The 23,494-nt window shown below is 64.0% G+C and overlaps 1 protein-coding gene across 1 annotated transcript in view; it reads right to left on the reverse strand.

The window, feature by feature from the left end:
• The window catches only part of ZFPM1 (zinc finger protein, FOG family member 1), a 67,642-nt gene extending 52,746 nt beyond the window's left edge, over positions 1-14,896 (reverse strand). The window contains exon 1 of the mRNA XM_079907152.1: positions 14,368-14,896. Within this exon, the coding sequence (XP_079763278.1) occupies positions 14,368-14,407 (40 nt within the window). The 5' untranslated portion in view covers positions 14,408-14,896. The remainder of the gene's footprint in view (positions 1-14,367) is intronic.
• Between the last annotated feature and the right edge of the window lie 8,598 nt (positions 14,897-23,494).

The raw sequence follows: 23,494 nt of genomic DNA on the forward strand, positions 1-23,494 counted from the left end.
GGCAGCCAGCCCCGGAGCAGCGAGGCCGAGGCTCTGCGCACGACCCCCGTGGCCGCGACCCCTCGCAGGGGCTGTTCTCCTCCCAGTTCCCTCTGCTCCTTGGTTCTGCTTTGCTCCCCTGGGACAGGGCCCAGGGTGGGGGGCAGATTTAGAGCCCGGTCGAGGGAGTATTCATGGAGCACCGGCTGTGTGCCCTGCGCTGTGCTGGGGAAGGCAGAGCTGCTGCCCTGCCGTGGTCACCCAGCGGCAGTCTGGTTCTGGTCTGACGGCCCCCTCCCCGTTTCCTTCCCCTTGATCTCAGCCCGAACTCCTTCCCTCCTCGCCCCTCTGCTACTTTCCACTTATGCATTTTTGAAAAACGCCCACGCCTGTGGCTGCGTTTCAGGTCGCAGAGCCCTGTGGGTGCCATGGGAGCTGGGGGGGCCTCTGGCTGGACTCTGGGCCCCATCTTGCCAACAAGACATCCCAAAGGTGCAAAGTGCCTTTGAACATCGTGAGAATCCCCCCAAGTTTCCTGAACGCTTCCTATGGACATGGCCTCTTGTCAGATTTCTGAAATGGGAGCTGTGGAGAACCCCGTTTCCAGAATACACCACAGCCACAGATAGAGGAGGACGCCCCGGAGAACCTCCTGTGTGAGCCCGCACTGTGTGAATGGGGACGCAGGCCCAGGGAGCACACAGAAGCCCTGGAGGCAGACAGGCCAGACCCTCCCGTTGCACAGACCGCGACGCAGGTTTGCGAGGCAGCTTTGGCAAACGGGCTGGACCGCGACTCCCTAGGATGGTGCGGAGGCCCCGCCCCCAGCCTGGTGCTCCACGGGGCGGCAGAGGGAGGGTCCAGGTGAAAATCCCAGCGGGGGAGGGCAGAGGGGGAGGGGACGGCACGCACAGGGGCTGGAGGTGCCCCAGACACGTGGAGTGGGAGGGGGAGCTGGCCGCACTGATCTCGGGAGTGCCCAAGTCCTGGCCCCCCAACTCAGGCTGTGGGGGTCTGGGCTCTGCAGGTCAGCAGGAGGTCACCCAAAGGCCCGCCTGTCCATCCCCCTGCGCCCAGTTTTCCATCACTGGGGCAAGGTCCTGCCCAGGACAGTGTCTCCCCACACTAAGGGCCCGCCTGCAGGAGGCCCGCCCCCCCGCACAGTGCTCAGCCAATCCCTAGGCCTCACTCCTGCTCATTTGCATGCCCGTTTCCATTGGCTGAGGACACACAGGTTAGGCCCTGGGTTCCCTGGCTATGGGGGTGGGGCGTGGGGGGCTCGATTCTGGGGAGACCATGCTGGGTGGGATGGGGGGTGGCACTGGGCTCTGAGGGCCCTGGGCTGGCTCTCGGGGAGACTGGATCTGCTGGGCCATTCTGGGGAGCCTGAGGGCTAAGGGGCTCTGGTGGGAGGACCAGGTTCTGGGGGGTGGCTTCTAGGGGTGCCAGGCTCAGGGTGACCCGTCTTAGCCCCAGGTCTGCTGCTCGGAGAGAACTCTGGTTAGAGCGCAGGTACTTCCTTAAATCCTCCCCTCCCCGCCACTATGAATGACTCAGAGCAGGAAAGATACTGACCCAAGGTCACACAGCCAGGACGCAGCAGCACAGCTGGGACCTCGCCTCCGGTCCTGGCTCCCCACCCCAAGCCTGGGTCCTTCCCTCCAGGGAGGGCCTGTAGGGCCACTTCTTATTCTTCGCTGCCTCGTCTCAGGGAGGGCTATTTTTCCCCTTTCTTTGCGAAGTGATGGAGACATTGATGATGATTTTACGAGAACCCGGTCCCCCTGCTTTCACCTTAGAACTAGTGGCACCATTTTCGCGGCTCTGAGTTGCAGGGCGGTGGGCTCGCGGGTGTGTGAGTGTGTGTGTGTGAGCGCGTGTGCACAGGCTTTGTTCCTGGCATTTTGGTGGGTGAGATAAGAGGAAACAACAGAACCGCTCGGAGAGGCAGGCAGATAGATAACAGCGATAGGGCTGCTCCACCACCAAGCCTATCTGCTCTTTATCGCAGTTCCCTTTTCTTTCTTTCAGGTTCGGGGGGAGGGCGGAACACACCCCCCAGCCCACCCCCACACCCGGGACCCGAGCCGAGGGGCCTCCCTCTCAGGCTCCCTCCCTCTGTGTCTAACACACCCAGTGTCCAGGCCCGGAGCTCCTGGCTGGAAAGGGCAGGGGTCCCGAGGGTCGGTGTCACCACTGAGATGGGTGACAGTGCAGCGGCGGCAGGGGAGCATCTGCGCCCGAGAGAGAACCCAGATCCCTCTCACCACCCCTGCAAAAGGGCCCTGAGGAGGGTTGACTCCCGTTTTAGGACGAGGGCAGGGAGGCCCAGAGAGGTGACACCGCAAGGCTGTGCGGGGCCCGGGATTTGAACCTGGGCCTCCCTGGCCTTGAAGGGGGTGGTCTGCAGAGCGGGTACTGAGCTCCTTCCTTGAGAAGTCCTGTGCCCCCCGGGAGGGCACGGCTGGGCGGGGACAGGGAGGCCCCAGGGGAGATGACCAGAGGGGCCACTGACTCCCAGCCTGGCGCCTGTGGGGCAGGTCTTAGTGTCTTCAGCCCCGTTTTACAGATGTGGAAACGGAGGCTCAGAACAGGGAAGTGCCTGTGAGCCACAGCGATGGGGGCGGACCCCCTAGCCTCCCTGTGCACTCTCTCTGGCTCTGGTGAAAGCAGAGGGTCCAAGGGGAGGGCTCCCAGAGCCACAGGACCGATGTTCCAGAACCACCCAGGTCACTGTGTGAGAGCACAGGGCCCTGGGCCTCTGCAACCTGGAGCCATGTGCCACCAACAGCCCAGGAAGAATGCTGGCGGGATTCGAGGAGGAGGTGCGGCAGGCACCCCCGCAGGTGCCCTGAGAGAACCCCGCGTCCCCAAAGCATGTGTCCCAGGACGCTCTCCCTGCTTCTCTCCCGTCTCCTGCCTCAAAGGCCGAGGAGGCCGGAAGTGCAGTCACAACCACCGCACAGGTGAGGAAGCCGTAAGTCACTTGCCCAGGCGCCCTCCCCAGGCGGCAGGATTCAGACCCAGTCACCCCACCCTACGCTGGTCCCCCTCCGCCATATACGCACACACTTTACTGGAAATAGCTGACTTCCTTTAGAATACTGAAACAAAATAAAACCCCAAAGACAGAAAGAAACCGACTTTATCACCAAAGGGGCCCATTTTCTGAGGACAGATGAAATGACCTCCAGACGCAAGCAGGAGCAGCCGCCCCATCATCTATCGCTCTTGGACAGGGCTGTGTGGCCCTGAGAAGCCACTCACCCTCTCTGTGCCTGGGCATTTCCCCCCAAAACAGAGAGGGCAGTCCTCTTAGGGCAGGGGGAAGCTCATGGCCGCCAGCATCCCCAGAGCCTGCAGCCAAGAGGGAGACCCAGACCTTGACCAGGCCTCTAAGTCAGGTCTCTACGGCTTCCTCCCATGCTGTGTGACCTTGGGTGGGTTACTCAACCTCTCTGAGCCTTGAGTCCTCCGAGGAGAAATGAGGTCAGAGGTGCCCCTCCCAGGATACCGGGAGGACTCTAAGGATAACACAGGTCACGCCCAGGCCTGGCATATAGCAAGCGCTCAGGGAAGGGAGCTATCAGCTAACAATGGCTCCATTCGGATTTTAAGCGTGGAGACCCAGAGCCACCCAGAAATGTCACTGACTGTCCAGTCAGGCCTCCTGTCTCTGGGACCACAGAGAATCTCGTTTCTCAAGAGTTGCTTAAAAAATAAATGCAGAAAGCAAGGAAAATGGCCGGCTGCCCTGCGCCTGCCGGGAGCCCCAGGCAGCTCCTCTGCCGGGCTTTCTGCATCGAGGGGGCGAGGATGCCTCGTTTCCCCTCCGTAGCGTCCCCTCGCCCGTGGCTGCCGCACCTGTCCCTCAGCGGGGAGGATTAGTCCCACGGTGGCCCCAATCGCACTCATGGCACCATCAGCAGCGGATCTCATCAGCTGAAGGAGGCAGCTTTACCCAGACAGACGCGGAGATGGCACCTCAGTCCCATCAGGGCGCCAGCCGTCACACGTGGCGGCCGGGCGGGCCTCCGAAGGCAGGGTGGCTGGGGACCGGGCAGGGAGAGAGAGCTGGGAGCCCCTCCCTTTCTCCAACTAACTGGCAGGTGGGGCTCCGCCGGGCTCCTTGACATTTACCGGGCACCGACTGCATATAACCAGGCGCCGCTCGTTCTAGGGGCCAGGGAGGGAGAGGAGAGACCCCAGCCTGGGCCCATCTGACACATGAGGACACCGAGGCCCAGAGATACGTCCCAGGAGACAGAGGCGAGGCAGTGGGGTCCACACACCCAGCTCCGGTGAGCTGGGGAGGTTGAAATCTCTCACGAGGGCTCAACCCTTGGCCCTCGTTCCCTCCAACACGGTCCCTGCCGCTGCTGCTGCCTTTCCCAGCGGAGGCCTCTACCTTCCCTCCCCAGCCCGGCCCGCGGACACTGCCTTTGTGCAGAGGCCTGGGAGGTGCAGGCTGGACGTGCCAAGGTTGATGGCCGGCCCAGGGGGACAGGACAGGCCGGGAGAGACGGCCCCCACCCTGCCCACCCTCCTCCCTACCTTCTTTTTCAAAAACATAATTTATCTGTGTATTATCAAGAAATCCAGACACTTTAATCAGTGAGCTATGAAGTCAGAATTTCCATTCTTATCTGCGGGAGGAGTGGAAATGGAGGAGATAGTGCGAGGGATCGCTGGTGGGGAATGTTAATGGGTGGAGAGGCTGGGCCATTGGCCACGGAGACGCCGTATCTCCCCCATTATCAAGGCCGTATCTCGCCAACCATCTCGGCGCGGTAATGGGGCCAGTTCAACTTTCCGAGTTATCACGGGAGCTGAAACCTGCGCCTGCCAGAGGCCTGGACCGGGGAGACAGTTCGGGCGGACCAGGCCCCGGCGGGCAAAGCCAGGATGGAGAGGAGGACCTGGCCGGGGCCCATGAGGGCCTGGGTGCCCACTGACCATCAAGGCCACTGCAGTGAGAGTGTGTGTGTGGCGGGGCGCGGTCCCTCTGCTCTCTGGGAAAATGTCTGGTTTGGGCGGAGCTGGGTGTGTGCATATTGTGCAGGAGGGGAAACTGAGGCAGGAGGCCACCTCAGAGCCCCAGTGGGGCTGGGGTGGTCCCAGGCCCTCCCGAGCCGTGCCAGGCCCATGAAGTGGAAAGGGTGGGTGGTGTGGGGGCATGGTGGGGGGACCGGGGTGTGAGCAGCCTGCCCTCCTGCCCTGTGGCCCGCAGGGTCCCCTATCACCTCTGCTGGAAGCCTCTTCCAGGCCCCAAGCCCCAGGAGCAGGGTGGGGACATCCTGGTGGGCTCTGCGCCCGCAGGTCCCGACCTGAGGCTCGGGGTACGCTCAGTGTGGCCCTAAAATGCTGGGGCTTCCTGCCTGCCCTCAGGGCCCCGGCATGGGATGCCCCAGGGGATGGGGCACCCAGGGCCCATAAACAGAACACATCTGCCCATTCAGAGGAAAGGGCCTCCAAATCCACTCATTCCCCGGGAGCACTTAAGCTGAGGTGCGGAGCGAGAGTCCCACCCGAGGATACCCCCCACCTGCTGCCTAGAGGGCCCATGTGACCAGGAACCGCCCCAGGAGGGCCTGGCCTTCGTGTGCCGGTTCAGCTGTGGCTCTGGTCTCTCTCCTGAAGCTGGAAGGCTGGGCAGCGGCCACTTTGGCCCAAGAGGGGTAGGGACTTGCCCAAGGTCACACAGCCACCAAGGAGACCACAGCTGGACGCTGCCTGGAACCGCAGGAAAGCCTCAGTTTCCTGGATGTAAACATGGGTGGCACCAAGCCCCGCAGGGAGAGCTCTGGCCCTGGACACCACAACCGTCGCCATCCTCTCCTCACTCCCAGGGTGGGGAGCTCGAGCCGCGGTCCTGAGTCTGACCTTTAAACCCTCTAAGCCTCAGTTTCCCCTCCATGCACCGGGCTAACTGCTGAGCCCCCCTCAAAGGCTGTGAGGGGAGGACGTGAGCTCACGGCTGCAAGTGCTGGGCACCCAGCAGGGGCTTAGTAAATGCTCAGCTAACGCCTGGTCTAACGGCCAGTGACCACGAGCTGGGGTTAGTCTCGGGATGAGCTTGGGGCCCCAGTAAACGCGGGTCAGATGGGGGAAGCCTCAGCTCTGTCTCTCGTTGCAAGGGGCCAAGGGCCCGATGCCAGAGCAGCCCGAAGAGCAGCGAGGGGCTTCCCCAGGCCCACCAAGCCCTCCCTGGGAGCTGAGAGTCCAGCAGTGCAGCATGGGCCCGCTGTTCCAGTGGAGGGCTCTCTAGCAGCTCTCCCCCGCTGCCCACTGCAGGAAGGAGCGGAGACCCCTGGCCCTGTGGCCCCCTGGCCTCCCGCTCCCTGGGTCTGACTTGCAGGGTGGAGAAAAGGGAAATGAAGGCAGGAGGCTGTGGCAGGTGCAAGTGGCCAGGGCAGATCGGGAAAGCTGGAGGGCTTGAAGTGAGACACCAAGAGGAACTGACAGGAAGCAGTGCAAGGGAGATGGGGGAGGGGAGAGGTGTCCCCCTTCCTCTTCATTTTAACTTTGACAAACGACAGACGACGCAGAGGCTCTGGCCCAGGCTGGACCTCTGCTGTAAGGTCTCAGCAGCCTCGCTGCCTGCGAGCTCAGCATCACAGCTGTACTTTGTAGGGGAACCAACTGACTTGCGCCCAGCCCGGTGTCCCCAAGACATCCCCGTCCTGCAGAGGTGGACACTGAGGCTCAGGGAGGCAAGGTGAGCCTCCCGGCAGAGCCCAAGAGCCCCACCGCAGGGAAGCTCCGGCAGCCACCCGAGTGCAGAGCCCCCTCCTCCCAGGAAGCAGCCCGCCCGCCACTTCTGGGGGTGTCTAGCAGCTGGCACAGGGTTGCACAGACCACCCCATCAACCCCATCTCCACATCGTTAGAGTGCTGTGTGACCCTGGTGCAACCGTCCACCCTCTCTGATCCTCTTTTTGGGGTGCAAAATGGTTTGAGAACCCCAACCTCAGTGGGTGTATGGAGAATCACAGGAGGGGACGCCAGCGAAGTGCTTACAGGGGGTAGGCTCTGAGGCTGACTGGCTGGGTCTCTGTCCCCACTCCGCTCCAGTCCTGGGGTGGGGCCCGTGGGAACCAGGAGCACTGGGGCCAGGGCCAAGCTCGCCCCACGCCGGGGCTCGCGGAAGCTGCACACCAGGGCCCCATCACCTCTTTTACGGGAGGGGAAAACACGGCTGTGGAGCCGTGTTTTCCCCTCCCGTAAAAGAGGTGATGGGGCCCTGGTGTAGCCGGCAGGCCCAGGGGAGGCAGATCGAGGGACAGGAGGTAGAGGGGAGGGGCCTGCCTATCTGTGCCCCAGCTCTGGCCCAAGGTCAGCCACCACATTCCTGCCCCAGCGGGCACTGCCTTCTCCCAAACAGGAGACTGGAGGGAGGGAGGAGGGAGGGGAGGCGGGGAGGAGCTGGGCCCAGGAGGCCCTGGGAGGACACAGGATGACTCAGGAGGGCAGGACAGGTGACTGGGGGGCCGAGTGGGCACTGCCCAGAGAAACCTCGGCCCTCCTCTGGGGTCCACAGACCCAGCTCCTGGATCACAAGTTCCTGAGCATGTTACTGTCTCCCAGGGCCTCAGTTTTCTTGCCTGTAAAATGGGTCAGTCAATAACGATGATAATCGTAACAGCAGGTAAGACCCTTGGGCAGGAAAGGGACTGATGGGGCCTGGGCCCGCCCCGCCTAAGGTGCAGTCAGGGCACCCGGCCCACGACTCCCTCCCTCTTCAGAAACTAACACACGAAGGGGAGGAGGGTGGGAGGCAGGCCTCTGTGTGAAGCGTCCAGCCCTTGGGGCTTCTGGCAAAATGTCAGTAGTGCAACCAGCAGCTCCCAGGGCTGCCACGTCCACCAAGGACCTGCCTGCGGGACCGCACTTTACAGTTTGTATCTGGGAATCTCACGGACCCCACATGCAGGCCCCAGGAGGGAGGTGCTCTTATTAAGCTTCTGCTCCAAAAGCAGGAACCGAGGCAGGAGAGAGGCCACCTGCCCACAGGGTCACAGCAAGGCCAGGACTCGAGGCCACGTGGCAGCCCCCCGCTGCAGTGGCCTCCCGCTCCGGAGACACGGGCTGGCCTGCAGCCCGGAGCCCTCGGAGGACGGTGCGGGCCCCGATCTCTGAGCTCCCACTCCCTGCTGTGGGGCACCGGGTGGGGATGGAACCCCCGGGCCCGGAGGCAAAGGTCCCTGTCCTCAGCCCGCCCAGTGGTCCCACGGACAGCTGGGGTGGGTGGGAGCAACACGCCACCCATCAACCAACAGCCCAGCCCCTATCTCACCTGGGATCCCAGGTGTGCTCAGCTCATCACCTTCTGTGTCCCAGCCCCGCGTGGGTACCGGACACAGCCTCTGGGGTAGATGCCGTGTCACGTGTCACCCCTGTTCTACAGACGAGAAAATAGGAGACGCTCCCTGAGGCCACTCAGCTGGGGGCTGTGATGCTGGAGTTGAAAGTTGGGGGGCGGGGGGCGGGGCGGGGGGAAGAAGGGCGGGGCGGCCTCTCTCAGACCCAGACTGCCCTCATCGCCTCCTTGCCTGGAGGCAGGACTCTAGTCCCGGCCTCCTGATGTCTTCAAAACCTCATTTGCAAAATGGGGCACTGGACTGGGATGTGCCCATTGAACCAGGGGGCAAACTGAGGCAGAGAGGGGCCGCCCACACTGATGCTGCCCGGGGACCCTCGGCAAGCCGCCGTTCCTTTCCAGGCCTCCAGCTCCTCCTCTGTGAAATGGGCACAGGGACACAGGAGGCCCTGGGGTCCTCTCAGTGGGCTGCCCGACCCCACAGCCCCTCAACTCTGGGCTGGCTTGGTCCAAACCCATCCAGAGCTCAGGCGGGGAGGTGAGGGGTGGGTGGGGGACAGAGGAACCTCACTGACAACTCCCCAGTGCAGCCCCTCCTCTCTGACGAGAGGGCAAGCAACGTGTGCGGTGTGCGCAGCCCGGGCACCTGCCTGGCAAGTTGTAGCTGGAACGGCTGGAGGCGAAGGCCAGCCACGAAGAGGAGAGACGGGAGGGGGGCAGGTGCGGGCCCCACTTCCTAGGCAGGGTCCTTGCATGTGTTTCACTCTCTGGGGACAGCTTGGGAAAAGGGATTTGTCCATCACAGATAAGCTGGAAACCACAGATCTAACTTGACCGATGGACCACAAAGATACTGCGGGGGAGGACGATGGGGATGCTGGCAGCTGTCTGAGAAGACGTGTATTTCCCGTCTGTGCTCACAGCTGTGCTCAGGGACCACCAGTGTCGGCATCCCCATTCTGCAGATGGGGAAACCGAGGCGAAGGCACTGAGGCTGGAAGGGGCTGAAAGAAGCCAGAGAGAAATCCTCCAAGTCTCGGCTTGAACCCAGGCTCGGGTGAGGGGGCAGCCTGACGGGAGCCTGCCCTCCCCTCCTCACAGGGACACGTGCACTGCGGACTGAAGGCGGCTGAGCCCTTACCCACGGGGCCACCCCCCTCCTGCTGCCAAAGCGGAGGACACGGAGGCACAGGGGCACGCTCTGCAGGTGTTGCTGCCCCCTCTCCTGCCACCCTCTCGGTCCAGGCCACTCCTGCCTGGGTGGGGAACAGCAGGTGAGGTCCAGAGAGTGAACGTGTGATGGCGGCCTCAGTCTCCCCGTCTGTGAAACGGGGACAGGGGCCATGGGGCAGCGCCAGGAGGATCCAAGGGTATGGGGGCCGGTGGCAGGAGCCCAGCCAGGCACCCGGGCCCGGGGCTACGGGGCTGGCGACAGCGGCCGGGACGCAACAGCTGCCTCCAGGAGAGGGCCTGTCGATGGTAGATAGTCCGCCCGGGAGTGTTATTCCCGAGCCCGGCAAGCCCCAGGAACGTCTGGTTGGCATAGAAACAGGAGATAAGGGGTACAATTAATGGCATCGTGTTCCCTCCTCCTTTCTTCCCCAACTGACCCATTTAAATCCCTGGCGGTGCTGGTGCCATGCTGGGCTCCCAGTGACCTCTGGGGAGGGGCTGGCTAGGTGGGCGGGATGAGACTGGGGCTCAGGGCACTGGCAGGGCTGGATGAAGCCTCCTGGGACCCCATCCCCCTACCCTGCGCAGAAACATCTCCGGAAGGAGGTCACAGGAGACTCGGCAAGGGCAGGGCTGGGGAAAGACCCCTGGGCACCTCTGCTCCCAGAGGCCCATTTCACAGGTGTGGAGACTGAGGCCGGGGAAGCCCAGAGGCAGACAAAGGCAAGAGACTGTGGGAAAGCAGCGTGATGTCCACAGCGGGGCCAGACTGCCTGCCTTCCAACTCTGGCTGTCATTTTCTTGGGTGAGAAACTTAACTTCTCTGTGCTTCAGTTTCCCCAAGATGTAAACGGTAAGAACAGGACCTGCCTTAAGATAACACGTGGCCTGGCACAGAGTAAGCCCCGCGAGTATTAGCTACTATAGATATCATTATTACTATCTGACGAGCAAATGAGCCGTCTGTCTTCCCTCAGGCCCAGGAATGCAGGAAAACCAGCGCGAAGGCCCAGCCCCAGGGCCTGAGAGCTCGGGGCCTGGCTGCCGCCCACCAGAACTCTGCTCAAGGCCAGGTTCAGGGAATGGGGGCTGGGAGCCAGTCTCTGCGTCTCTAAGGCCCGGGTCCCTGGCTCACTGTAGCTTGGCCCCCATGCCCCCAGGGCTCTGAGGAGGGCGCGGAGGCCAGCTGAGGGCAGCCACGGTGCCCGTCCACCCCCGGTTGGCAGGCAAGGTCACACCTGATTTCAAGAGACGGGAAACTGAGGCCGCAGAAGGCACAGCCACCTGCTCATGGGGCTCGAGTTACGGGCAGCCAGGCTGCCAAAGCCCCGTGTTTCCTCGCTTCTCTGCCGTCACAGTGGGGTGGTGGGTACTGCAAGGTGACCCCTGGGAACCAGGCAGCTTCCCAGGAGCCTCCCACACCTGGCAGGGGGAGGTGCATCGCTCTGTGCAGATAATCCTCTCAAGTTCATCAAAACTGAGAGACCACCTCACCCCTCTTCCGGCCCAACCCAGTCTCTCTCCGGAACCGGCCCTCACCAGAGGCACGGCCAGCCTCCAGGTGGGCGTCTGCCTGCTGGGGAGAGCGGGCAGGTGGCTTAAAGCTCGGAGTGAATGAGTCATCCTGTGGCCACCAATAATTTGCTTAACCAAGCTCCGAGAACGTGTGAAAAACACCTCCGTCTGCAATGGAGCAGCTGTTCGGGCTGGGACTTCTTCCGGGAGCCCCTTGCCTGGCTGGCCTCGACTTCCACTTGGCATCTGGAGCCATGGTCCGCAGGGGCCCTCCCACTGCAAGAGGGCTCTGTGGTCCCCTCGGCATCCCCAGTGTGACCGGGGGGCTTGCTCCTGTCCCCACTGTCCAGAGTTGGAAACTGAGGCTAGCCCACTGTCCCTGGAGGCACCCCCAACAGCTGGCCTCTTCCTGACCTCCTCTGGAGGTCTCCCCTTGCAGGCAGTGCCCCACCTGCCCCCATCCACCCCCACCTCCCCGGTTTCCGTACTGCTCTCTGCCGGCCCCTGGTCAGCTCACCCCTCCCCTGGCTCCCCAGGGCAGTGGCTACGACCCAGTACTCGCATTCAGCAAGCGCTCAGTGAAGACCTCCCGAGTGAATGAAGGCAGGTCTGAGCAGACCTTCCCTTCTGATTTGGGGGACCTGCTCAAAGAGATGCCAGCACGCTGTGTTCCCCCCAACCTCGGCTCGGCAGCAGAAGCCACTTCGATTCTTTTTTCAAGAAAACTCCACGCAGGTCACACTTACCACTTGACAGGAAGAACACCAACACCAACTTGATTCAAGGGGGAAAACACCCTCTCTCCTTCTGGAGGTGACACCCCTGACTCTGCTATCTCACACCATCTAATAGGAATCAGGGCTGGGTGTCCTCCCTCCCCTCCTCCCCGCTCCTGGCCGGTGCAAAGTCAGTTTTCTTTCATTTTGACGGACTGTACCACCCGCAGGGGGAGGATCAACTTCCTGGCAATGAAGTGTGTTTGGGATGAAAACTCGCCCAAACGGACCCAGGCACGCACGCCCCTCCACCCCTCCCCGGCAGGTCGGAGGCCCCCCACTCGCCCCAGCCGCGACGCCCCCGCGCTGTTGTTGCCTCGAACCCGGCGGGGCCTGGTGGCCATAGATAAGGGCTCTTATCGCTTTGGGAGATCGCCATCCGGCCGACCGGCCCGGCGCTTATCTGAGCTCACATCGACCCGGGCGGGAGGAAACCTCGGCGGGCCAGGGCGGCGGGGGTCCCGAGCTGCGCTCCGCCCCGCGCTCCCCGCCAGCGCGGCCCGGCCTATCGTCGCAGCCATCTGGCCGGCCAAGGCCGCGCTCCCGCCTCGCCCTCCCCCGCTCCCACGTTTGAAGTTAATAAATGGGCGCGCCTATCGCCGCCGCCATCGGTTGTGCGCCTTATCAGCGCGGCACATCTATCTCTGCGCGGAACAAAAGGCGCACAGAGGCGCGGGCAGCTGCGCCCCGGCTTTGGTGGGGGCCCCGGGGGGGGCGGCGGCCCAAGCGCTCGGGCCCCTCCCCTCCACACCCGCGGCCTGGTCGCAGGTGAGGCCAGAGCGGCGGGCACACAGCCGCCAGGGCCCTACGCACAGCCGCAGGCAGAGGGCGGGCGGCAGAGGGCGGGCGTGCGGGCGCCGCCGCTTGGTGACAATCAGCGCTCGCATCTTAACGCGCCAAGATCTGCCAGGGGGAGGAGGCGCCCGGGGCCGCGGGCTGAAGGGAGGGTGCCCCGGCCCCGCCTCCCAGGGCCGGCCCTCTCCCCAGCCCGCTTACCGGGCGCGCTGAAGGTGGACAGCGGGGGCTCGCCCTCGCGCCCGCTTTGGTCCCTGTCCCCAACACGCACCGCTCGGTCGACCCAGCTGAGCCCGGGCGCTCGCTCCGCTCTGGGCCTTATCGGCTCTGGCGATCGGCTCCCAACCTGCGATCTCCCTGCCCGCGCTATCTGCATTTCTCATCACGCTGAAACACATACACACGCACACACGAGAACAGACCGAACAGAGGCGCACAGGGGAGGAGGGGAAAAAGAAACCAGAGAACCAGCGCAGATCGGGACCTGTGGGTGGTTTTAATACTTGAGTTGACTTGATAGAAAGCGACTTTCGGAAAACAGGTCCCGCTTGCACACTGAGGAGTCGGGTTACGGGAACCCGGATTCATGCTTGCCTTCCCCCTCTCTGGGACCTCGGGAGTAGACACTCCCCCAGGAGCATGCACACAGGGTTCTGGTGGCAATGGTCATGTGGACAGAAGAGGCAGTGCGGGGGAACATGGGGCTGGGCAGTGGTCTGGCCCCCTCTTCGCCTCCTGGGCAGCCCCAGCGACCTGCTGGTCTGGCCGGGGAGATGTGGCCCCGCACTCTGGCCCTGGCAGCAGAGGCGCGAAGTTATTACTGGCGTGGGGTGGGGAGCCGTGCTTCCTGTGCACTGCCCTCTCTCTCCCTGCTCAGGCAGCCGAGGGGCCCCAAGAGTATGGGGCGCTCTTATCTCCGGGGGGCATCATCAGTGTGGACACAGCAGCTGCCTGCCCCCCTCCCCCACCGGGGGAGTGGCCTGCGGGCCAGACGGGTGAGACACTTGGACGCGTGCGGAGGCGACCCTGGCCCAGGACTGAGTCCCAGGAGACCCCTCCCCGACCCCTCGGCTAGAGAGTGTGTGTGACCGCAAGCCACCCAGCGCACAGCGCCCCTGCAGTCCTGGCTGGGACACAGGGAGGGGAGGACCTCCAGGAGGCTGTCCCCGGGCAGGGAAGGCTCGAGTTCGAGACCCAGAGACAGGGCTGGAGCCCAGCGCGTGGGCTGAGGTAGCTACACCTCCATCCTCCAAGCCAGGCGGCTCTGCAAGCCAGCGGGAGTGGGGGTGGGCGCCGGCGGGTCTCCGCCTCTTGGCCGTGCACTTCCACGCGCCCCGGGTGCCCCCTCTCCCTCCCAGGTCTCTCTCTTTCTCCCTCTAGATACAAAGCCTGGGAGAGTCAACCGCGCGAGATAAGATCACAATTTCAGCCCGTCCCGACAGAGCGATCTTATCAGGATGGGACTTGCAGAATGGAATATTTTAAACTTTATCTGAGCCCAGATCGGGCCGCCTTATCGCCGCACCATCTCGGGGGATGCGGGGGAGGGGCAGGCCGCGAGGTGGCCGCGCCCCCAGCAACCCCGTTCCGGCCCTCTGGGCGGACACCCCCACCAGGCGGGACCCCCGGTGCCGGTGCCGGTGCCGAGACGCGGGGGACCGGCCCGCCAGCGGAGATTAGATTACGGCGCGCTTGGCACACAGCGTGGGGGGCGCGGCGCGGGGTGAAGGTCGCGGGCGCCGCGGGCAGAGCGGGACGGACCGGGGGCGGACCGGCGGGGGTCGGGGCCGGCGGGCAAAGTTTGACTCACGCTTGATCTGCCGGGGGTTGCTCTGTTTCCTCCTGGACATGTCTCCGGCGCCGCGCGCCCTCGTGGCGGCCGCCTCTAGCCCCTGGCGGGCGGCGGCGGGCGGCGGGGGCGCGGCGGGGCCGCGGGGCGGCTCATGCCCCCGGCCCCTGGGCTCCGCGGCCGCCCCGGCCCGCGCCCCCAGCCCGCCGCGTCCGGCCCGGCGCCGCTGCGGAGGCCGGAGGCTCGGCCCTGCTGTGCGGCCGCGCGGACCGCCGGGGCCGGCGGGCGGCGGGCTGCTGCCGGCTCCTCCGCCTCCGCGCAGACGCCGCCGCCGCCGCTCGGCTCTTCTCAATGGAACCTGCGGGCAGCGCGCGGCGAACCGGGCGGCCTCGGCCCGGGCGCTCGGGGCGTGCGGGCGGGGCGTCCGCGTCACGGCGCCGCGCCTCCGGGCCCGCCCCCACCGCTGGTCCCGCCCCCAGCGCCGCGGCCTCGCCCCGCCTGCACCGAGTTGGCCCGCCCCCGGGCGGATCTTGTTACCTCGCGGCCCTGGCCCCGCCCCGCCCCGCCGCCCTGGCCCGCCCCTGGACTGGCCCTGTTTCCTCGCCGCAATGGCCCCGCCCCGCCTTCTGGCCCCGCCCCCAGAGAGCTGAACCCGCCCCCGGCCCTGGGTAGACCTGTGGCCTCCTCGACTACTCCTTCGGCCCTGCCGCTTTGTCCCCCAGACCCGGCTCAGACTCGGCGACCCAAGGCATCCCGCCGCCGCGCGTCCGGCCGGGCTCCAGACCTCCCTGGACCCGCCCCCTCGGCGCAGCTGCAGCTCCGCCCCCCAGCCTGACCTGACCTGGTTCGGTTCCTGGACACCGAAGCCCCGCCCAGACCACGCCCCCAAACCATGGCTCCGACCTCCACCGCCCATGACTCCGCCCCCCGCTCTGTAACTCCGCCTCCAGGGCCTCGGTCCCGCCCAGAACCTCTGGGCTCTGCGACCACCCTCCTCGGCCCGCGGGATGGGGGACGGTGAGGGCCGGGTGAGGAAGCCCGAGGCCTTGACGCTCCACATTGCCTTGGACCAGATTTGGGGTTTGGAGCCGGCTCTGACAGGGTGGGGCTTCTGCCCAAGGCTGTGGTGGAAGAGCGGCATCCCTGGGGTTCGCCACCTCCGGTGGCTGCAGCCCCAAGTGGAGAGTGGGGGACTTCGGGTCCCCCTCCCTTGGGCTCAGATATGGCTGGAGATCGGGGGCGGGGGTGGTGTGGAAGCCAGCGGCCTGTGCCTGCTCCCCCCGCAGCTGCCCCCAGGCGTTGCCCCTCTGGGCCTCTCCTCCCCCGGCCGTGCCTCTAAAGGGCGCCCCTGCTGGAGGCCCAGGAAGAAGACCCTTCGCGGGCTGAGCGAACCCCTAAGCCCCCTCCCCGCCTGGAACAGTCAGAAGGGAGCGAGGTCAGTACTGCCTGTTCCAGCCATGGAAACGGAGACCGAGCCTTCTGTTCTTTGGGATATGTTCATGGGATCCCAGAGGCCCCCCATTTTCCAGGGAGGCTCAAAGTCATACACCATTAGAGTTGTCCCTGGGGGCTCAAGTGTATTCTTTTAACATTCTTGGCCTGCATTTGGTGCCTACCCCCACCCCCCATATTCACAAGAAATAGGAAGTTAGCAGGGCCCAGGGGCTAATGGGAAGACCTTTGCAAACAGGACACCTGGATGCCTGTCCAGAAAGCTGGGCCCACCCATCTGATGGCATCAGATAATCATCACAACTGTCACATATGGAGGCTGGCTAGGTACTGAGTACTCTGCCCGTGAGACCCCCCCCCCCCATTGTGACTCCTGTTACCTTTGCCCCTGCCCCACGGAAGAGGAAAAGGTTGCCCTCAGAACCTGGGCACTCTCCCCTGCCCTACCGCTGCTCCCAGGAGGGCAGGAGATTGGCAGGCAGGGCAGAAGGTTGAGGTCTACCCCAGGACCTGCCACTGCCAGTGGACAGAGAAGAACACTAAGGCCGGGAGGCCAAGAGACCTGTCCGGGGTCACGTGCTCACCAGCTCTTCCCACTCCAGGGCCAAGGGGTACAGCCTTCCTAGAGTTACCCGGTGCTGCACCCCTCCTCTGGGGAGCATGGGGCCCATGGATGGCTGGTTCACTCAGCCCAGGGCTCCCACATGTTTGTCAACTGGACAAGGGGCCCCACCTGTCTGGGTTTCTCATTGGGCCTGCTGCCTTCCCCAAAGGGGGCCTCTTTACAGGATGGGAACCTCACAGTCAGGCAGTCAGGGGGATTCCTGGAGGAGGTGGCCACGGGCTGGACCTGTGCTGGGTTTGAGGCTCCATGCATAGCAAGTGACGCCCAGGTTGGTGCTGCTGGAATGCCTGGAGGTCTGTGTTGAGGAGGGTTCTGAGGGTCAGCAGGTGGAGGAGAACCACGATCAATTAGTGATGTCTGTCTAGGGTGCAGGAGGAAAAGAGTGGCAGGACTTTGGCCACTTCAGGTTCTGAGAGGAGAGACAACCCCAGTTGCCCAGGGACTTAGAGGCAGAGGCAGGTCCTGCTGACCAGGATCCACTAAATCATTCTCAGGGTTCAGTGAAAAATGAAAATGTGGGGCCCCTTGTTCAAAAATTAAGAATTTCCGGGCAGCAACAGAAGAGCCTTAAGCCAAGTGCAGGGCTCTGTGCACCTGCGCGGGTCAAGTGCCCATCAAACGCCATGACAGGGGACTTCCCTGGTGGTGCAGTGGTTAAGAATCCGCCTGCAAATGCAGGGGACACGAGTTCGAGCCCTGGTCTGGGAAGATCCCACATGCTGCGGAGCAACTAAGCCTGTGCGCCACAACTCCTGAGCCCGTGAGCCGCAACTACTGAAGCCTGCGCGCCTAGAGCCCACGCTCCACAACAAGAGAAGCCACCGCAATGAGAAGCCCGCGCAACGCAACGAAGAGTAGCCCCCGCTCTCCGCAACCAGAGAAGCCCTGCGCGCAGCAACAGAGACCCAACGCACCCAAAATTAAAAATAAATAAATTTATAAAAAACAAACAAAAGAACCTGCCATGACAGCCCTGACCCAGGCCCGTGATGTTTCTGGGGCACTTGGCTTCCATGCTTTGCCCCCTCTGTCTGCCCTGCACGGGGATATTATTACCGCCACCGTACAGATGAGGAAACTCCAGCTTGCTTGTGACCGGTGGCGGTGTCACAGGACCTTGCTCACACAGGCCACTATACCCTCAGGGGAGGTCTGTTGATACGGACGATAAACTGAGGAAAGAGGAGCAAGAAATGCTGTGGAAAGGCAGGCCCGGCTCAGCCCAGAGCAGGAGCGACCGCCTCTGCCTGGGGAAATCAAGGAAGGCTAACTGGAGGAGGTGCCATCTCTGTGGAGTTTTGCAGGGATCCCTGCTCAGATGGGAGAGGGTTCCATCTGGCCACCTGCATCCCCTGTGGGAGTGCCAAGATTCACATCCAAACGTCACTGGTGAAGAAAACAGAACTGCATTCAGTCCACTTGGGGGTTGGCAACACCCACTATGGGGCTGAGAAGGGCTTGGCGTGGAGCTGGGCTGCCCTGACCACGGCCTGGATGTTTCCTGCTTTGCTGGATTTCAAGGTCTAGTAGTCTGGAGGCCTCTCGAGAAGGCTCCAAGGTTGTCTGGGCCTAGGGAAGCCTCCTGGGGATGGCTCTAGGGGCGATGTCATTGTCAGCATCACCAGCCTTTTCCGAGCCCTTCTTCTGGGCTGGTTCACGGTCTCTCATGATGTCCTTGACCACCTCTGGTGGTCACCCAGGCAGAAGGTGGCAGAGCTGGGCCTAGGACACAGCTTCCAAGGCTGTCGCGGTGGTGATGAAGACGCTGAGGTTCAGAGTGGCCCTGCAGCTCAGAAGTGGTGACCCCAGGCAGTCGCACTCCAGAGCCCGGGTTCTTAACCCTGGCTGTGCCCCAGGAGAACTGGGTTTGAACCTTGGCTCTACCACATTGGAGGCTGCGACCCTGAGCAAGTCCTTAAGCAGTTAGGTCCTGGCTTCCTCATCTGTCAGTGGGGGTGGGGGGCATGACCCTCAGGGCTCCCCTAGCCTTGGTGCCACTGTGGCTCTGGGCTCACGTCTGCTCCACCGCTGCCCTCTGCCCTGTGGGTTGGCACCCGTGGGCCTGGCTCTGCTGACGGGCATGCTCCCTGCTGCCCCAACCCAGGAGGACCACCCGGGTCCGGGCAGTGGCTGCCGGTGGGGAGGGGGCTGACTGTGGCGCCTCCCACATCCCAGCTTCTGCACTGGTTGCTAGGTGATGACCAAGGGAACCACAGAATGTTCTAGACACTTAAGCTGGACACCGAACGATGAAGACTGTTCAGGAGAGAGTGGTGGCAGAAGGGCGTTCTCAGCTGACGGAAAGGCTGGGAGGGCTGGACAGACCGTGGGGAGCGCGTCCCAAGCCCAGGTCAGGTGAGGGGCCTCTGATGGCCAGGCCACACCGTGAGCCCTCTTTCTGCTTCACTGTGCCCCCAGTGTCCCTGACTTCACCTCCGTATAGCTCTGAGAGGCCCTGTGGGGACACTGTTGTCAGCCCAACCCCCGCTCCAAGCTTCCCTTACCTACCACCCTGACCGCTACTGGATCCCCACAGCCACTCCTGGCCCCACTAAAGGCTGAAGCCAGCCAGGCCTTCCGTTAAGCGAATGATAACCTCAGGCCCTGCCCTGCCCTTACCTTCTCCTCTGAACCTCCCTGAATGTGGGTCCCGGTGGCCTGTGGCCACAGGGCCCTTGCACAAGCTGTCCCTGCTGCCCGGTGCACCCTTCCCTCCCACTGCCTGGCCCCCCACCCTTCCTCAGGGAGCTCCTGACTGCTCCTCTCTGGTCCAGCTTGCAGGGCCCAGGTGCCTTTTCTGTGGTACTCAGCACGCTGTTACCTTACGCTTGCAGTGGTATGAGTGAGTTGTGGACGGTTCCTCAGTGCCAGGGCCCGTGCTGAGCACCGTCTGCTCCCAACAGCTCTCTGAAGAAGGGATGGTTAGAATTCCCATTTGCCAGACAAGGAAACTGAGGCTCAGAGAAGTGAAGTCAGTCCCCCAAGGCCACACAGCAGGTTAGCAGCAGAGCGGGAGTCTCCCTAGGAAACCCACGCCTGCTGCTCCAGAATGGGCCCTGGTGGCTGCGCTGGGGGGAAGGGGACCCAGGCCTCGCTCCCACCGCTGCTGGTCAGCCCAAGGCCCTGGAGCCGCTGGGCTGTTGTGCCAGGGGCCCTCACCGACGCTTGTCAACACCGGCTCTGTGAAGGGTTTAATTAACTTCCTGTTTCAAGGGGGTATAATGAGTTCTAAGCACCACGTGACTCCATAGGGAGGTCAAATGGCAGCAAGGATGTCAAAATAAATTAAGTTAGGGATCAGAGGCGGCCTGCAGGAGGGGCAGGGGAGAAGCCGGGTGATGCCAGTGACAACTGGATGCCGCCTGGGCCACCCTGCGGGGAGGGGAGGTGTACGGGGCGGTGGGCTGCTGCCCGGGCTGCCCCCGTGGTGGCTCGGACTGGCTCTGGCCTGGGAGATGGACTCAGGTGGTCCCTGTTTGATATCCACCGCCCACCCCTCAGACATCCTGGGGGAGCAGAGACGGGGCAACGAGTCTGGTCTCCTCCCGGCTCAGCAGTCCTCTCTGAAACCAGCACCTCTAACAAGCTGCACCCTCTGAGAGCCCGGGACGCAAAGGTTCTTGCCGGGAAACTGTCCTCTGGTATTAGTGAGATCCACCCCTTCATGCAGCTGCCCAGGTGTGGCCCATTTAGCAGCCAGGCGCAGACAGGAAAGATTATCTGGACATTTCCCAACCAAGAGAGCGGGGGTCACGTGGGTTACATCACCAGATAGGAAGCGCACACTTCCTCGTCCGCCCTCCTTCCTTCCCCCTCCCCCTCCCCTTCCCCCCTCCCCCCACAGACGTGGATTGCGCTCCCATACTGGGCACTGGAGGTACAACTGTGAACAGCACACAGGACGCGTCACTCAGGGTCCAGCGGCAGGACAATAGCCAGGATTAAGGAGTGGGCTGTGGGGCACATCAGGTCTAAGTACAGCGGGCTGGGGCCTGGGGCAATGGGGGTGCAGCTGGCATCTTAGCATGTGGTTAGGGAGGCCACAGAGAAGAGGTGCCACCTGAGCAAAGACCTCAAGGAGGGGAGGGAGGGAGGGAGCCAGGTGGACAGCGGAGGGACAGCGTCCGGGCAAAGCCAGTGAGCCCCAGCACTTAGCCCTCGGAGGGAGCCCCGAGTGTCAGGGCCCATTTAAATAGGCAGGAAGGGACTTCCCCGGTGGCGCCTGCCACCCTGGAATCCGCCTGCCAATGCAGGGGACACGGGTTCAAGCCCTGGTCCGGGAAGATCCCACACGCCACAGAGCAACTAAGCCCGTGCGCCACGTCTACCGAGCCTGCGCTCTAGAGCCCGCGAGCCACAACTACTGAACCTGCGAGCCACAACTGCTGAAGCCTGCGCGCCTAGAGCCCATGCTCCGCAACAAGAGAAGCCACCGCAATGAGAAGCCCGCGCATCGCAACGAAGAGTAGCCCCCGCGCAGCAACTAGAGAAAAACCCGCGCACAGCAACGAAGACCCAATGCAGCCAAAAATAAATAAATAAGTTTATAAAAAAAAAAAAAAGGACAACTGAGGCCCAGAGGGCTGGTGACGAGCCTGATGTCTCTGGCCCTGGTGGCCGCCCTCCTGCCTGGGCCCAGAGGGCTGGTGACGAGCCTGGTGTCTCTGCCCCTGGTGGGCGCCCTCCTGCCTGGGCCCAGAGGGCTGGTGACGAGCCTGATGTCTCTGCCCCTGGTGGCCGCCCTCCTGCCTGGGCCCAGAGGGCTGGTGACGAGCCTGGTGTCTCTGCCCCTGGTGGGCGCCCTCCTGCCTGGGCCCCAGCAACGGTCCTGGGTCTCTCGGCAGCTGAGACCGAGGTGCGGTGTGTTCAGGTCCAGCTAAGCCCTGGGCCCCGGGAGGGCCATCTGCATCCTCTCTCTGCCTGAGGCTCCGGGGAGGAGGCCGGTGGCCTTGAGTTGCAGCCCACAAGGCCATGCCAGCCGGTCAGCAAGGTAGACATTACCCTGTGGGAAGGGGCTGTGGCCTTGAGCTCCCAGGCGGGCGGAAAGGAGCAATGCCCCGAAGGCTCGGCACGGCCATAGCATTGGGACCTCGGGCCACTGCCCACCCACCAGGCAGGCAGAGACACGGGGTCTGGGGAGACACAGCCTCAGGCTCAATCCTAGAGCCCACCCGCGGCACGATCGCAGGTGACGTGGACGGGACCCACGGCCTCCAACTCCTGTCCCCGCACGGGAGGTGCTAGGATGGACCCCGGTGACGAGGATCCAGCCCTTCCCTGGAGGCCCTTTGCGCCTCTGAGGCCTTCTCTGTGGGACCCTGCACATGCGGATTCTTCCACCTGTGTGAGTGTGGCCGTCTACACACTCTCCCTGGGAGACCGGATTCTCTGAGCCTAGGGAAGCCCACTTTAATGACATTCTCCAGCAGGGTCCCGGCGAATGTGCCCTCTAGCCACGCGGGCAAGCCTCCCCCTTTATGGGGCCTGGGGATGGAGCCTGGCCTGCCCGCTCCACCACCAGCCGTCTCCCTCCTGCTGCCCTGTCCACCGAGTTCTGGCAGACCCCCACCCGCTCCCCCCGCCCGTCCCCTCCACCTGGCCCTCCTTACCTGGTCCCAGGCACCATCTTCTCTCCTGCCCCGTCTCCAGGCTGGGGGCCGAGGGGTGGTCGGAGTCAGGCTTTGAGGCCTGGGAGGGTGCAGTTGTATGATACAGCGCTCATGTGACCTTGCTACTGACCCTCTGTCTCCCCGGCCCCCTGCCCAGTGCAGGGCAGCCCCGGGGGACCTGCAGTCTCAGGGTGAGGGGCACTCTGGCCTCCCAGGTGGGGAAGCCAGGCCCAGGGGTCTCTGCCCGAGGCCAGCGAGGGCAGTGGGGTCTGGGCTCCGCTTTCTCAGGGGATCAGGGAGCCGTGGCCCCTGCACAGGCCTATACCCACCTGGCCCCTCTCCCACCCTGTCCGGCCCCCTCCCTCGGCTCACGTGGGGCCCTTCGGGATGCCCACCCCGGACACCTCGAGGGTTGGGTCCCACGGATGTGCCCCACAGTCACTCACGTGGTTGTGTGTGGGTGTGTGTGTGCGAAGCCGTGGAGGACTGCACCCCCGTGTGAAGTGTGTGTCTCTGGGCCCGTCGGTGGGGATGGGGTGCCCAGTGTACCTGTGATGTGTGAATGTGGGGCTTGGAGGCCGGTGCCCACTGAGGCCCGGCAGCCGAGCTGCCCCTTCCCCGCTGAGCCGGCGAATGCTGCCACCTGCTGGCCAGGTTGGCGCTGTCCACGCCACGGGGCTTGCGGCTGCGGGGTGGGCTCAGGGTCCAGCAGGGTGGGTTTTGCTCACGTCCAGCCCTGAGAAGACTAGAGCTGCGGGGGTCCCCGACGTGGTGAGCCTCAGCACCCGAGGGCGCGGAGCGCCCGGCTCGCCCCAGCCCCGGATTCACAGTCTGGGGCAGGGCCTGGACGCCCTGTCATGTTTCTGGGGATGCAGACGCCGGCCCCAGGCCGCCCGAGGCGTGGTGAGCCGATGGTGGGGGGCACTCAGTGCCGTGGACCCAGCCGGCCCACGGGCATCCACCACCAAGTCCCCAGATAGCCTCTCCCCGACGCAGCTCCAGCTCCACCCACGGAAAGCGCAACTCCCAGCCTGCACCACTTGGTAAGCCGCTGGCTAGTTCCCGGCCCACGGTAGGGGTGGAAATGGAGGCAGCCCACCTGGGCGGGGGACTTGGTGGGAGCGGCTGAGACCGAGAGAGAGGACAGGGCAGGGCGTCCCTGGCGGAGGGAATGGCAGGGCCGGGGCCTGGCAGGACAAGGGGGAGTGCGTAGGGCGTGGGGGGTGGGGGGGGCGTGGGCTCGGCAGTCTCGGGTCACGTGCAGGATCCCTCCCTGTGGAAGGGCTTGGCGAGGCCCCCCCACCCCCGGCCCGACATGTGTTGTTTGAGGCCTGCTCTGAGAGACCCCCGTGTCCAGGCAGCTGTCAGGGGCAGGATGGGATCAGGGCTGGTGCCCGACTCTGGACGGGCCCTGCCTGCCATCCGGGTGCTTGTCCCGGACACGGGGGTCTTCAGGACACGT

Source organism: Stenella coeruleoalba (assembly GCF_951394435.1).
Source record: "Stenella coeruleoalba genome assembly, chromosome: 20".
NCBI lineage: Eukaryota > Metazoa > Chordata > Mammalia > Artiodactyla > Delphinidae > Stenella > Stenella coeruleoalba.